Source organism: Bombyx mandarina, chromosome 13 (genome assembly GCF_030267445.1).
Source record: "Bombyx mandarina strain Sakado chromosome 13, ASM3026744v2".
NCBI lineage: Eukaryota > Metazoa > Arthropoda > Insecta > Lepidoptera > Bombycidae > Bombyx > Bombyx mandarina.
Window position 1 is genome coordinate 1,235,186 of NC_143220.1, and position 14,433 is coordinate 1,249,618.

Genomic DNA, 14,433 nt, shown 5'->3' on the forward strand with positions numbered 1-14,433 from the left:
GGAATTTGTCCCTACGCAGTAATCACCCCGTTTTACCGGTACTAGAACTGTTTTGATTTCTATTTCTACTATTTGGTGACAGATGGCATTACTCGTACCAGCAAATGAATTTAAATTTTATAAAATATGAAAAATTATTATTAATTACACCTTTTATTAATGGTTGAAATATTAAATTAAATTGTCAAGTATGTATTTGAAAATTTTCGTTACATAGATTGAGACTGATAATTATTATATAAGCCAATTGCAGCTTACTGAATTTGGCCTCCTTTTTTTGATTTTCGGATTTTTTTTATTTTTAATTATTTGTCCGTCATTTGTTCGTTAATGTTCGAATGTAAAAATTGTTTGTTCATCTTTTATTTATTTCTAATTAATTAAACAAATGATCACCCATAAGTGGACCCCTTTTACTAGATATCTTTATTTTTATCGCTCAGATTAATTGATAATTTTCAATTATCGTTTGTTCGACGACTATTTGTGATTGTTCAATCATAAAAACAATGAAATTCCCAATTATTAATTATTTTACATCTAATAAGCAAACCATCACCTTTTTTTTTTTTTTTTTTTCGTGTAGAGGGCCGAACCTCCTACGAGGTCCCCGCGCAAAAGGGGCGCGCGGGGTATGTGAGACTCAACGATCTGCATGGTGTTGTGAGCAGACCGCGGGCCCAAGGATTTTAGGACCCACCCACTAAACGACTCCCCTGCACTCTTACACCCGACGTCCGATCCCCTCCGAGGTCAGAACCCGGATGAGGTAGGGGGGCTACCGCGGTCAACACTACAACCAGACGGCGCGGCTCACCCCAAGGACGCCCAGTCGACGGATCCTTCGAGGCGAATCGAAGGCTCTGAAACGTCGGCCGTCTCGTTACGGCAGCCCGTCGGGCCGCCCAGACGGTGCCGCTGGTGTCCCGGAATACCCCGCTGGACCAGAACCAGCCTGCCGGGTCGGGACGCGATACACCGTCGACCGGTCGCTCTAATCACTCCACGGCAGCGCGCTAGAGTGCTGGTAGCGCGCCGCGCGGCCTCACCCCCTCAGGTCGCCCCTTGACCTTCACCGGAGGGAGGCCGCCACCTACAGGAAGCAAACCATCACCTCATGCCACCTTTTTTTTTTATTTTCGGACTTTTTGGCGGGAACGCGAGGTGTCAGGCTGTGCGATTTGTTTTATTTTGTCTATTTAGTGTTTCTTCAGGTTTAAATGCGTAATAACGGTATCTGTGAAAGTGCACAAGTGTGCGAAAATGAAACAAAGCCGTTGGACGTAACTTTTCGGGATCCTCCAAAAAGTCCACTGAAAAAATCTCAGTAAACGACCACAATTTTTCTGAGATTATATTTCACCCCATAAAATCTCATCTCATTTCATTTAATTTCATCCCAGTTGATTAATGTCTCAAATTCTTCATTTCATTTCACTCCATATTATCATTTTTCATAAAAATATCCCATATCATATCATCTCATCTCATTTCAATTCATTTCTTTTCATTTTATGCCATGCCATATTTCATATTAAATTAATTAGCTTCATTTCATTTTATGATATCATAATATTTCATTAAAAAAAAAAATATATAAAAGATTAGGCTGTATGGTGTGATATCTTTGCCTTTTCAATTGGAAAAATAAAGCTACTACTATGATTATCGTTGAACGGCTATGGGCTTAGATCCCCTTGCCTTTCCTAATAAGGAGAAATTGTACAAAAATAATAATAATTGTTGAACGGAGTGAATTATAAAATTGAACAAAACATCAACTAACTCTAATCTTTCTTTCGACCTCTTCTACACAATATAAGCCGAAATAATATATTTTTTGGTGAAAATATTGAATATGAAGCACTACACTGTATTTTTGTTATTGTTAGGAGCTAATGAATGTAAGTCAAGTAAATTTTAAGTAATAACTTAGCACTGGGTGTGGTTTTCAGCGTTTAAACTTTTCTGAATACAATTAGATCATTCACTTCATTGTGAACACCGCTGAAGTCGAATATTTATTTATACATTTATACTCGTAAAATATGTTTCAGTTTCCAAACACGTAATAGTAAAATGAAAATATTATATTTACTTCATTAATTATTATGGAAAATTTGTTCAATACGAGAAAAGCGCTGACTTAATGTGATATCGTTATTTGATTATAAATGAAGATCAGTCTTCAATATTTAAAGTACAAAATAATTACAATAGGTTTGGCTACATGGTGCTACCAGTGTACAGCGGCTACTCCTGGTTGTAATGAGCCTTTTAATTGGCGTGGAATGGGATACCTTGGCAATCCATGTCCCGAAAGTGAGGATGTTTGTGTCAAACTTATTGAAAGGAAAGGAGGTGAGACTCAAATTACAAAGTACATAAAATAAGGTTTTCCTTATCATTATTTTTAGTACATAATTGTAGTAAGTTCGTAACTTTGAATTAATAAAAATATTTTTTTTATATTTGTAGCACTGTACCATTATTTTGTATACAATATCTTTTATCACTTAGGTTGCTAGCTGGGCTCATGGGCCACCTGTTGTGCTTACTAGAGCCAATATACACATTAATCATGTAAATGCCGTTACCCACATTGAGATATGAGTTCCAAGTCTCAGTATTTACTGTGCAACAGCTGCCCCATCGTTTAGGCCATGTAATATGTGCCAATACAGTGGCAGTACCTACCTGTGTGGGCTCACAAGACATCCTATGACCAGTCAATACGAATTATAATTATTTTGGGCTTAATTTTTTACTGCTAAATGTTATTCCGTCACCATGGAACTCAATCGTAAACATTTGGTTAGTATGTATTTCATTGTAAAAAATTGGTCTCTCCTGCTCTATTACTCTACTCACCAGGTGTAATATCTTTTAGGCCACAATGACTTCAAATCGTTTCAACCATGGTAGTTTATTCCATTGAAAGATTATTTACACAAAATTATTACTACTAAAACTGAATAAATTTGTCATTTTAGCACAAGAAGTTATTACAAGGGATTGTTTAAGCAATTTTAGAGCTTTCCGAACCGATATTCCTGCTGATACATATGAAGGATGTCGTCCTGCTGCTAAAGATTTAAATCTTGCTCATTATGTCAATAATAGTATAAAAGAGATTGATGTTAAAAGGTACATGTTATTGTTTTTTTTGCTTAGTCATATGCAAGGGGTGAAAAGCGATTTGGTTTACATTGCTTTTGACATTTTGCTATGCAACATTTTTTTTTGTAACGAAAGGTCCGTTTTATTTGGTATTAGCATCAACAGTTCGATGTTTTTTTTTTTAAATTGAACTTCATTAAGTTTACCTACTTCGGATAGCTGAAAAGCGTTTTTTTTGTTGTGATATTTTTTCCAAATTTTAAGTTTTAAATGGCTCTCTAGTAAAGTTGCGAATATGTTAATTAATCAAATAGCCTTCACCCCTCAATATAATAATGTAGGTTTAAGTTGATGGCCATTGCATATTATTATACTATTAATGTCTTCATATTATGATCAGTATATTCCTAGTGTTACTATTTTTAAAGTGTTCCCCAAATGCTGTGTAATACAGTTGATATAACACTTGCTCCTTTTTAAATGGTTACTTGCTTTTTTCAATGTACATGGGAAGAGATAAGGTAGAACTATTCTAGGAGGACATAAACTGCTAACGGGCTTTTCACATTTTGTTTTTTTTTATTGTTTAGATGGGTGAACGAGCTCACAGCCCGCCTGGTGTTAAGTGGTTACTGGAGCCCATAGACATCTACAACGTAAATGCGCCACCCACCTCAAAGATATAAGTTTTAGTTACAACGGCTACCCCACCCTTCGAACCGAAACGCATTACTGCTTCACTTCAGAAATAGGCAGGGTAGTGGTACCTACCCGCGTGGACTCACAAGAGGTCCTACCACCAGTAATTACGAAAATTATAATTTTGAAATTGAACACATTTTGAAATTGTATCACTATTATAATTTTGCCATATTAAGATAATGTGTTTCAGACTGAACAACACAGAAGCTATTATCGCAATTTAGTTTTGGAAACTAGGTTTTTCGTATTTCGTAATCTGTTCTGCTCCTTTACATTCATAACAACAATGTAATGACTGATGTAAAAGCTGATTGGAATTTAATTATATTTTTTTTCTAGAAATTGGTACGATGAAACCATATGGTGCTTCTGTTTTCTGGACCACCGCTGTAACAATGCATCGAATACATTTGTTTCAATAGCGTTGCTAATGTTATCCGGTGCTACTATATTGTTCAACAAAATGTTGTTCTGATATCCCTGATATAGTGTTGACTACAAAATGCAGAGCAAGCACTAGTTGGATAGTAGGTACTTTTGAACACAAACACTTTTTTGTATATAATGTTTTGCTTACACCGTTTTTTCTAGAAATGATTTTATGAAACTTTTGACTACTTAAGATATTGACATTTATTGTGGTGGTAGAAAGAGTAAAAAATATTGTGTATTTTAACATTATTAATGGAAATTTGATGATTATGTCACAATAAGGCATCTGAGTCGTCTATTATCAAAGGTGGCAATCTGTGCATTTGGACAAAAAAATGTTATTGATATGTAAATTCAGATTTATTTGAATATAATCGTCTCCTTCAAAGAATACGGCTCAAAACCTGCATTAATAAAAGGTTAATACTTAACCTGTTATTTATCTAAGATGTCGTTCAGAAAAGTTTTGTGACTGCCAATGGAATGAATGGTTCAGAAGAGTTTTGTGACTGCCAAAGTCAATAATTCGTTTTTCTGATTTACCAATAATTGTCCAAAAGTCACATTGCCGGCTTTGATAATAGACGACTCATCTGTACTATAGATTGTGGATAGATAGACCATTCTCTGTAATACGTATTAGCTTGTGCTAATAGCTGTGCTTCAGAAAATCGGATTGGTCACAACCAAAAACGCTCTAGACGTTTTTCCGGCATAAGCTAAAAACTGAGTTCGTAGTGAACAGTCTGTGATTGCTCGTAGATTTGCATTAGTACATATTACATTGAAATATGAGACATCACATGATCTGTGAAGTAAACGTCGTTCTGGTACTTTTGTATTGTATTTTATTGATACTTTTTTATAGTATTAACGAATAATAAGTGCAAGTAAAATATGTATATAATGTTGAAGAACTCAGATTTTCAGTAAAAGATGGCAAAACACTGCATCTTGCTCTACAAGAATTCTCCACGTTCAATCTCGCATGTACCTACATTAATTGAGGCCTATAAAATCAAAGGCAGATAAACGCCTTAAAATGTAGTAAAATGGATTAATTATGGCGCCATCTTGTTTAGTTAGTTGGACACGCTTTAGTATTTTCATGTTATAACAAATGCAGCTAAATCTCTAGTAAATTCAATTCAAAAATGTTATTTTTACTCTACTGAAATATAAACGAAGTTTTATCATTTAAAATTCAGATTATTAGTAATATTCTCATTCTTTATAAATCTGCTTTAAAATAAAGAATATCGTAGCTACCCGAACAAAGTTATTTCAGTTTCTCAAACCGGGAGTGTTGCTAACACTGGCCCTTAGCAAGAGCAGTACTTCGATGGATCAGGAGGATCCGTAATGACGTGCTTAGGGCCGATTTTTGTAGTTTACCTGAATATTTGACAGAATTGGATTTAGCTGCCTTTGATTTTATAGGCTTTAATTGTACTATTCATGGATTGGTCATTAAGTTTATTACGTTCCATTATATACACGTAATAATTTCGTAAAATTTTGAATTTGGCCACGAATAGAAAAAAGGTTATACGAACTTAATTTGTAATTATCAATAATTATAAGTTATTTCAACTATTTCTGGTAGATAATGTCTGTAAATCGTCGCTTAACTAACAATTCCTCCCATGTTAAATTTGCTTAGTGTGTAAGAAAAAAAAGAATGTATTTTAAGGTTTTTATTAGATTTATGTAATGCTTCCTTATATAGGTTTACAATACGCTAAATTAGCTACATACAGACGCAAAAAAAGCATGAGTGTGAAGCGATGGCGTTAGCCTAACGTCATGTTTTGTATGTACCTACTGTAATTATCTTGTATTATACTTTTGTATGAAATGTTTACGAGCAGAAAAAAAACAAAGTAAAGATGTAATGAAAAAAAATGTAACTAAATAAATTATTAAACATTTTTTGATGAGAATCTTTGATGTAAATTGGTGTTGAAAATCTTGATGAAAACATTATTTATGGGATGCAAGCCGTTTGCGGGCCACTTTTTGATAGCTCTGGTTTGCTGGAATGAATTTTTACTGATGAATTCTTAGATTTAATAAAAGCTGTAATAATAAATTGCTAAGCAATAATACTATAGAACACAAATCCGTCCAATTTATTAGATTTAATTGTGATAATGATAGATAAATAATAATTATATGACTGTATTTTTACAAATAACAAACTAGGATAATTGATAACATTTCGAAACTTTACCTTAAAAGCGTTCTATGTGATTTCAGTGATACTAGGACCTAAAACGTAAGTGATGTATACATGACGTCACTACCATTAGTTTTTTAGCTTGCAAGTTTTAAATCAAGTTGAAGATTTAAAATGCGACTAAAAATAATTTTCAACTCTGGATAAGTTAGTTAACATAACAGTTTTAATTAAGGAAACTTATCGTTGTTGAAATGTTATTTTTTCTCTAAGTCCGTCCAAATCTTGTATCTCTATTTAATTTATAAAAATATTTATTTTAACTTTTAATTTCTAATTCAGTGTTTGGGTCCGTTTTATGTGAAACCTGAATTTCTAATTTTACAAATTTTGACAATTTTTAGTTATATATTATATGCATGTAGTTTTTACTTATATTACAAGTTTGTAAAACTTTTATCTTGAAATAAATCATTTTCAATATTCTTTTGTATAATTTTTACGTGGTCACAATTCTTCATATGTAGGCATTGTGATGTTTAGTTGTGGCCTGCCTAAAAGATCCAATCCATACCGCGGTTGTTCCCGGGACTTTAACTTAGCGGGATGGAGTTATTGGCTGTATTTCTATAACAAATCTATGCAAATTGCGATCTTTGTAATGACGCTGCCTATTTTTGTATACATACTGGATGTTAAGAGACCGCTTTCGAAAACGAAGACAGACGATAGACGCCTTTGATGATGGGACGGAAAAAAAATCGACATTAAACACCCAAAGAGCAAATGACCCATGAAGCAGGAATGGGATCCGCGACCCTCGGCCTAACACTCAGGAGCTCTAACAACTACCAATCAAGTCAGACGAAGTTTAGTATCTATCATTGCGAAAACAATTTTGATATATTTCATATATGTATTTCTTCACAGCGTTCAATTTTATAAGTAAGCGAATTGTAATAAAGTCACAACGAGGTTTGTGACTAAACTGCAGATTCGAAGATGTAGCCGTCCATATTCCACATGTCGTAAATGGAAAATTGGGGGGTTGACTCTTCTATAATTTTTAACATTCTTGTCGTCTTTTCTCTGAGGGGACCTGAAATTATTATTTTGTTAGCATAATTGCTAAAAAAATCTAAATTATATATATATATATATATATCATGAGGTTATAAAAGCATTAGGGCCAATCCTATAAAAATAAATGAAGTATGCATTATAATAATTAATGTATTATTATATACATATAATAAAGTTCCAATATTATTGTTTTATACATTTTATGACGTCAACTTTGTTTTCTAATGACGGCGTTCGTAAAGATGACTTGAACTATAGATATTACCTCGTTACCCTCGTTTGGGGAAATATGCTATCGTAAGTATGGTACCTTCTTGATATTGCAACAGGACAGCAACGGCCAAACGCTTAGTCTCTCGTATTTCTCTGAAGAAAAATTCACAGCGTCCGCTTATAGACAACGCAGTGATAAATCCAATAACAGAATGTACTATAACATAATAGTTTGCTAAATTCTTTGATCCTAAAACCTGCGAAAACCATTTGATAATTTAGGCTAATGACTTAAAAATTGATTTACGGGCACAAACATTTAAACGGTACATTATGTTATGTTCGGCTAGTGAGTTTCTGTAGTAATAATAGCAGTCAATTTCTCGAATTATACCCAATCCATGTATTTTTTACAGCCATCACGACCCGCATAGCTTCGATTTTAATGATTTGCACATTTCTGTTTCGCAACATTCATGGGGCACAGTTTGAAGATAATTTGGACTTCGACCGAAAGGTTGACATTTTGTTTTTACTTTGTGGATTCTATTAGGTTCGTTTAAGTCCAGTGCCCCTAGACGCTGTCAAATTCGAATAGCGTTAATGCTTGTAACGTGTACACAAATGTATGTAATCAACATAATCTAAGGCAAAGTCGCATTTCTCGGGGTGGGGGGCGCATTTAACACTCTGCCCTGGACCGTGATAGTGGGGGCACTGGAGAGGCATGGAGTGCCCCTCTACCTCCGCCGGCTGGTTGGGTCCTATTTGGGGGCCAGGTCGGTCGAATGTACCGGGTACGGTGGGACCCTTCACCGTTTTCCGGTCGTGCGTGGTGTTCCGCAGGGGTCGGTTCTCGGCCCCCTCTTGTGGAATATCGGGTACGACTGGGTGCTGAGGGGCGCCCTCCTCCCGGGTCTCCGCGTTATTTGTTACGCGGACAACACGTTGGTCGTGGCCCGGGGGATGATTATAGAGAGTCTGCCCGTCTCGCCACAGCGGGAGTGGCCCTCGTCGTTGGAAGGATAAAGAGGCTGGGTCTCGACGTGGCGCTCAGTAAATCCAAGGCTCTGTGGTTCGACGGGCCGCGGAGGGCGCCACCCGTTGACGCCCACATCGTGGTTGGAGGCGTCCGGTCTCCCCGAAAGTGAGCTGCGGGCGCGGAGGGCCCATTCTCGGCGGTCCGTGCTCGAGTCGTGGTCGAGGCGATTGGCCAACCCCACGTGGGGGCTACGGACCGTCGAGGCGGTTTATCCAGTCTTTGATGACTGGGTGAATCGTGGCGAAGGACGTCTTACCTTTCGTCTGGTGCAGGTGCTGACCGGGCACGGATGCTTCGGGAAGTACCTGCACCGGATAGGGGCTGAGCCGACGACGAGGTGTCACCATTGTGGACACGACCTGGACACGGCGGAGCATACGCTCGCTGTCTGCCCCGCTTGGGAGGTGCGGCGCCGTCGCCGCCGCCGTCGAGCAGGGGGTCGGGACCGGGGTCGTATCCGTGACCTGGCCCCCTAAGAGCTAGGGGTCCCTCCCGTTTTGTGCGGGGAGAGACCCAGACGTGGGGTGGCATGCTTTGCATGCTCACCCGCAGTAGGAAGCCGGGTGATGGTAGACCGCGTTCCCCCGACCGCTCTGGGCTCTCGGCCCGCTGAACGAGGGAACCGGTTGTCGTGTCGCTGGCGGCCGCCGGTCCGGCGTCCGTGGGACGGTGGGATGGATGTAATGTGCTCTGCGTCAACCCTGTCCCGCCGTCTCAATAGCCCCGACTGGGCTCCGGCCCGGTCCGAGGTAGGGCGCCGGTTGTGAGCGGCAGGAGCTTTTAGTGAGGTTCAACTCCCACATACCTGCCGCGCGGGTGGGGATCCGGCGATTTTCTCCTGTGGAAAAAAAAAGGCAAAGTCGCATGGACTGTTTATGAGTGACCCAAATCCTGCATGAAAAACTTGTCTTTAGAATAAGATTAATTCTAGTCACTTTGTGCTTTGACTTACATTTTTTTGTATCGCAACCAAGCAGAATTCGAAAGTTAGCAGGCTCATTACAATTAGCTTTATGCAAAAGAGGCATACCTAAAAAAAGTAAAACATGTATATACCAAAAATAAGTTATGTTATCCTGATGAAATCTCAGAGCATGGCCAGTATTCCTTACTGAAAATTTTGAGTAATTAATAACATTTTACTTGCCTGAAATCTATAAATATCGATAAACATCGAAAATCCTTCGAATATTTGCTTCAAATAAACGTCTGTGTCGTTTACGATGAAGTCATGTGTTTGTGCAGCGAGGTACCTCATAATTCTATTAGTTATAAAGTACCTTACAAGTTTCGGTGGTTGACTTTGATTTTCCGGATGAACATGGTTTTTTATAATAGCATTCACAAAACGAACACGTATAAAGAAAAATATAATTAGATTTGAACAGTACGCCATTTCGACCAGAAGTATTAATTGACCGTGCACCAATCCAAACAAAATAACCAGTGAGTATTTTTTCAATATTAACGTTGATATTACAAGGCCAACGTAAAGTAATATAATTAATGTAATCGTTAATATATTAGCTCGAATAACCGTTTTGTTGAAAATATTGTTGTGATCAATCTTCATTTTCCGATCAATTCTCTGCATCATGATGCAGAATCCAGTATTAGTTTCCCCATTAAGAAATCGCACATGAATTAAATTTGCAAAAAAAGATAACTGATCCAAGCCCGTCACAGTCAAAAAAAGATAGTACACGATACTGTGTTCGTAATATAGAGATATTATAAAGCTTCGTCATATTAAAATACAACAAAGAACAAATTATTATGCACATTACAGTGTAAAGTTTTTGACCGAGCGTCGGTATAGTAATGAATCTGGCTTTCAAGTGGACTCTGCATGCTCCTAGCGCCATTTGCATCAAAAATGGAAAATGAAAAACCCGAACGAAGTCCTCATCTAAAATATCTTTTGATAGATACTCTGGAGACTTCATAGTTATCATTGCACTTTTTTTCAACATTATAAAAAAAATTAATCGTAAGTATTTTAGTATATATAGGTATATATATTTTTTAATGTATTTATAGATTGAGTTACAAAACCGCAAATTGTAGCAACACTATAGTGTAACTGGCCGTAACGCCGAGCAGATGGATCGGTAATCGAGTGCCAAGTGTGTAAATTTTGAAAACTGACAACGGTCGTTTTGCTTTAAGTAGTAGCACTATTTGCTTAGAGTTTCTCCGGGATATGTCTGTCAAAAAAAGATACATATTAAATATTTATATCTATAACTTCCTATTAATACTTAAAAATATTCATCTAAAACTAGTTCAGTTGTTATTAGTCGGTACAGTTTTTGTAAAATACATTTTTTAGTTTATTTTATTTTAATAAAATATAATGAATGTATTTCAACGGAATATCACTATGACAAAACATTATTTAAAAATAAAGTAAAATAGTTTTTAAACTTAATCGCATTAATCTGTCATAAACAGTAATTATTATAGATTATAATTTTCATTTCTTAATTATATATTATTTATGAATAACAAAAAAAATATCATTAAAATGATAAAACAACGAACTAAACTTGAACCTAGTGAGGCTTGGCTAAGATTTGTTGTGACAGACGTTGTGAAATATATCCGTTTTGTTGAAGTAATTCGTTCATTTATGGTAAGAAGCCCCACTTCGATAACGCGGCACGGCACGAGAACCCTCTCATCGATGCCGCCGGTAACTACATTCCCGATCCTGCGGACAGAATGGATTCTGATCCTCCCGATTCACTAACGGTGCTTTTAGGTACCTCAAGCACCGGTCATCGTTCTCGTCGAACCCGTCGCTTGGGCTCGACGAGTAAATTAACCCTCAGACACAGCCCACTGAGTTTCTCGCCGGATCTTCTCAGTGGGTCGCGTTTCCGATGCGGTGGTAGATTCTGCGAAGCACTGCTCTTGCTAGGGTTCGTGTTAGCAACGTCGTCAGGTTTGAACCCCGCGAGCTCACGTACCAGTTAAGGTTACGCTGAAATAGCCTCTCAAGGCTCAGCTTAGGTAGGAGAAAAAAAAGGCAAAAAGTAATTAGTAGTAATTATCAGTAATTATATTATAAGCCTTGTTGAGGTTCCAACAAAACAACGCTGCTGTAAAAAGATTCGCACGAGAGACGCGAACGTATAAATTTGAAACAAACAAACGCACCTATAAATTCATTTTATATATTTCGTAATTGACGTTGTTTCGTTAACTATAATGGAATTATTAAGTTATCCTTCATACGCATTACTGTAATTGGAACACAACATTAAAGCATCAATATTCTAAATTAATACGGAGAATAAATATTTATGCTGCAATTAATAAGTGATACGACGAATAATTACAGAACTTCAGTTAATCCCATTAAATTCGAGTAACTTTAATTTGTATAAAAGTATTTATTTAACGTGTTGATTAACTATCCTTTATTATGTTTTATTTTATTTTATTAAGTTATAAGAACTAATAATGCGGCTAAATTAAGGAAACAAAATTAAAAGTTATGTTTTAATTAATATTACACAAAAGAGCACGCTTCATTGAACAATGACGTTACCTTTCAAGTGTGTCATTGTTCAATGCAGTCAGTCAGTCATAAAATCTTGCTTACCATCAGTGAATGAGTGCATGCCCATGGCGCATAGCTTTTTAGTCATATCTAATTTCGATGTTAAAGCTTCAGCAATAACACATAAGCTGAAGAATATCGTAAGCATGAGTAATAAAGCCGGTAGCATACACAGCATTGAATCAACCATGGTAGAGGTCTGAAAAAGTTTTTTTTTGCAATTATAGTTCAATGAAAAAGAAACGAAAGTGAAAATAGGGTAATAAAAAATCAGCATTTTATTTTTGTGCAAATTTACTGGTGGTAGGACCTCTTGGGAGTCCGCACGGGTAGGTACCACCACCCCGCCTATTTCCGCCGTGGAGCAGTAATGCGTTTCGGGTCGAAGGGTGGGGTAGCCGTTGTAACTATATTGAGACCTTAGAACTTATATTTCAAGATGGGTGGCGCATTTACGTTGTAGATGTCTATGGGCTCCAGTAACCACTTAACATCAGGTGGGCTGTGAGCTCGTCCATCCATCTAAGCAATAAAAATAAATAAAATAAAATCATCTCAAATTTTTCACTATATAATGCACATTTAATTTACATTATATAATGCATTATATAATTAATGTAATTCGCATTATACTACACTTTTTACAATTAGTGATGGTCTAATGTAGACAAGTAGGTACGCAGTAGTAACCCACGTAGTACTTAGGTGCTATGCTGATTTAAGCCTGGTTGGTGTAAGCTAATATCGCACGTTTTTCCTATATCGTATTTGAAGGTATCAACGTAAAAACTATGTAACTAGCGATTTTTGTCCAGAACCAAGTTTATTAATAACGCCGTAGACGAATAAAGATAATATGATATTGTTACCTGCTGTTTAACAGATATGATGAGATTTTGCACTATTACAAGAATACAAAGCATCACTTGGCAAGTCGATAAAAATATCTGTGAAAATAATAAAAATAAAATGTTTGTAAATTTAAGGAATGTTATGAAACTTTGATTGAATGTTTTCTTAGAAAATATATTTTGCAAGATAGTAAATATTCAAGAAGCCAAAGTTATTGAGGAGAGTAAACAAAAGTGCTCACTGGAAATTGATAAATGTCCTTAACATTCCCAATTATTTCTAATAGAGATTGCATTCCACATATAGATTCCCTTGAAACAGTATCCGACGGTTTCACATTTTGAATCAGAAACACTCTGTCAGGGCATTCCGTTTGATTTAGCCTTTGCCGCAATAATTTATTAACGTAATCTGCTCTCACATTTACAAAGTAAATTATGATGAATAATAAAACCATTTCTAGCCAGTTTCCAACATTGGCGCCCAATATTATTGTTAGTGGTACACAAAATGTATTCATAGCTATTGCATTGTAAGCGAATAGCCATATTGTGCACCAAATAAAACCACAAATCATCAAAGCAATTGATAGTGCCGAAAGTTTCTTGTTCATGGTTACAGCGTCTTTCGTTTTGAGGTCTCTGTCTAAGTTTTGAAGTTTTACATAAATTTGGCTCTTAAGTGTATTTAGCTTGAAATTATTTCGCCAAACGATTAAAGCATTTGTTGTTACATTTACCGACATCACTAACTTTAGCATTGAGTCAGTTGCAACATCAAATGAAGTTCGATAATTTAATATGTAGTCTACTAAGCACAGCACATTCACCGTCCATAATGACATTACGAAGAGCTTGTACAATTTTGAAGTTTCTGTTATGTATTTGTAAGTTATATTCACTGATAATAAACCAAAAACGCGTTGAAAAATAAAGATTGATTTAAATACGTCGATAAAGTCTTCGTCTAGTATATCTCGTGACAAACGTTCTATCTTTTTTGTTTTGTTCATATTGTCTCGGTGCCCGCTTCGCTTTGATCTACAAATGATTCAATGTCGATATGTAAACTTTATTCGTCCAAAATGGCCCAAGAGACAAGTTTGAAATTAGTCATTAATGGGAAATAAAAAGCTAAAGCACTTTAGATTTGTTGATTTTAATTTTCGTCGGAATCCCTATTTTATAACTTTGAGAAGTATGAATTTTTATCAGCATCGCATTTGATATAGGAGTTGTACCA

General features: G+C 36.3%; 3 protein-coding genes across 4 annotated transcripts; 1 reads left to right on the forward strand and 2 right to left on the reverse strand.

Moving 5' to 3' along the window:
• Positions 1–1,712: 1,712 nt before the first annotated feature.
• Positions 1,713–6,916, forward strand: crim (QVR superfamily protein crim). Of its 2 annotated transcripts, XR_003625071.2 has the most exons (5): positions 1,714–1,904; positions 2,221–2,361; positions 2,994–3,147; positions 4,162–4,353; positions 4,922–6,916. XR_003625071.2 is itself a non-coding variant. In XM_028185241.2 (4 exons), the coding sequence occupies exons 1-4, from the start codon at positions 1,859–1,861 to the stop codon at positions 4,295–4,297; spliced, it is 477 nt and encodes a 158-aa protein (XP_028041042.2). In that variant the 5' UTR covers positions 1,713–1,858; the 3' UTR covers positions 4,298–6,916. The 2 variants fall into 2 exon arrangements, 1 of the variants encoding a protein (XP_028041042.2); XM_028185241.2 differs by having other exon boundaries at positions 1,713–1,904; positions 4,162–6,916.
• A 456-nt stretch (positions 6,917–7,372) lies between these two features.
• Positions 7,373–10,726, reverse strand: LOC114251075 (uncharacterized). Its single transcript, XM_089732340.1, is given in 6 exon segments — positions 7,373–7,431; positions 7,434–7,532; positions 7,827–7,986; positions 9,724–9,801; positions 9,919–10,476; positions 10,478–10,726. Coding segments are annotated over 6 exon segments (1,203 nt in total).
• A 3-nt stretch (positions 10,727–10,729) lies between these two features.
• Positions 10,730–14,225, reverse strand: LOC149501570 (uncharacterized). Its single transcript, XM_089732394.1, has 3 exons — positions 13,433–14,225; positions 12,358–12,538; positions 10,730–10,978 (listed from the first exon to the last, which is right to left on the reverse strand). Exons 1-3 carry the CDS (start codon positions 14,201–14,203, stop codon positions 10,818–10,820), a joined length of 1,113 nt encoding a protein of 370 aa, XP_089588520.1. The 5' UTR covers positions 14,204–14,225; the 3' UTR covers positions 10,730–10,817.
• Positions 14,226–14,433: the final 208 nt, after the last annotated feature.

Bases quoted from the DNA above. Each gene is read 5' to 3' on its own strand.
- crim (XM_028185241.2), top strand. From the start codon at position 1,859: ATGAAGCACTACACTGTATTTTTGTTATTGTTAGGAGCTAATGAAT. The intron at 1,905-2,220 runs GTAAGTCAAGTA...TAATTACAATAG, and splicing joins ATTGTTAGGAGCTAATGAAT to GTTTGGCTACATGGTGCTAC. The intron at 2,362-2,993 runs GTGAGACTCAAA...TTGTCATTTTAG, and splicing joins ACTTATTGAAAGGAAAGGAG to CACAAGAAGTTATTACAAGG.
- LOC149501570 (XM_089732394.1), bottom strand. From the start codon at position 14,203: ATGAACAAAACAAAAAAGATAGAACGTTTGTCACGAGATATACTAGAC. The intron at 12,539-13,432 runs GTGAGCACTTTT...AAACTTTTTCAG, and splicing joins AGGACATTTATCAATTTCCA to ACCTCTACCATGGTTGATTC. The intron at 10,979-12,357 runs GACTGCATTGAA...TTTTTTTGACAG, and splicing joins GCAAGATTTTATGACTGACT to ACATATCCCGGAGAAACTCT.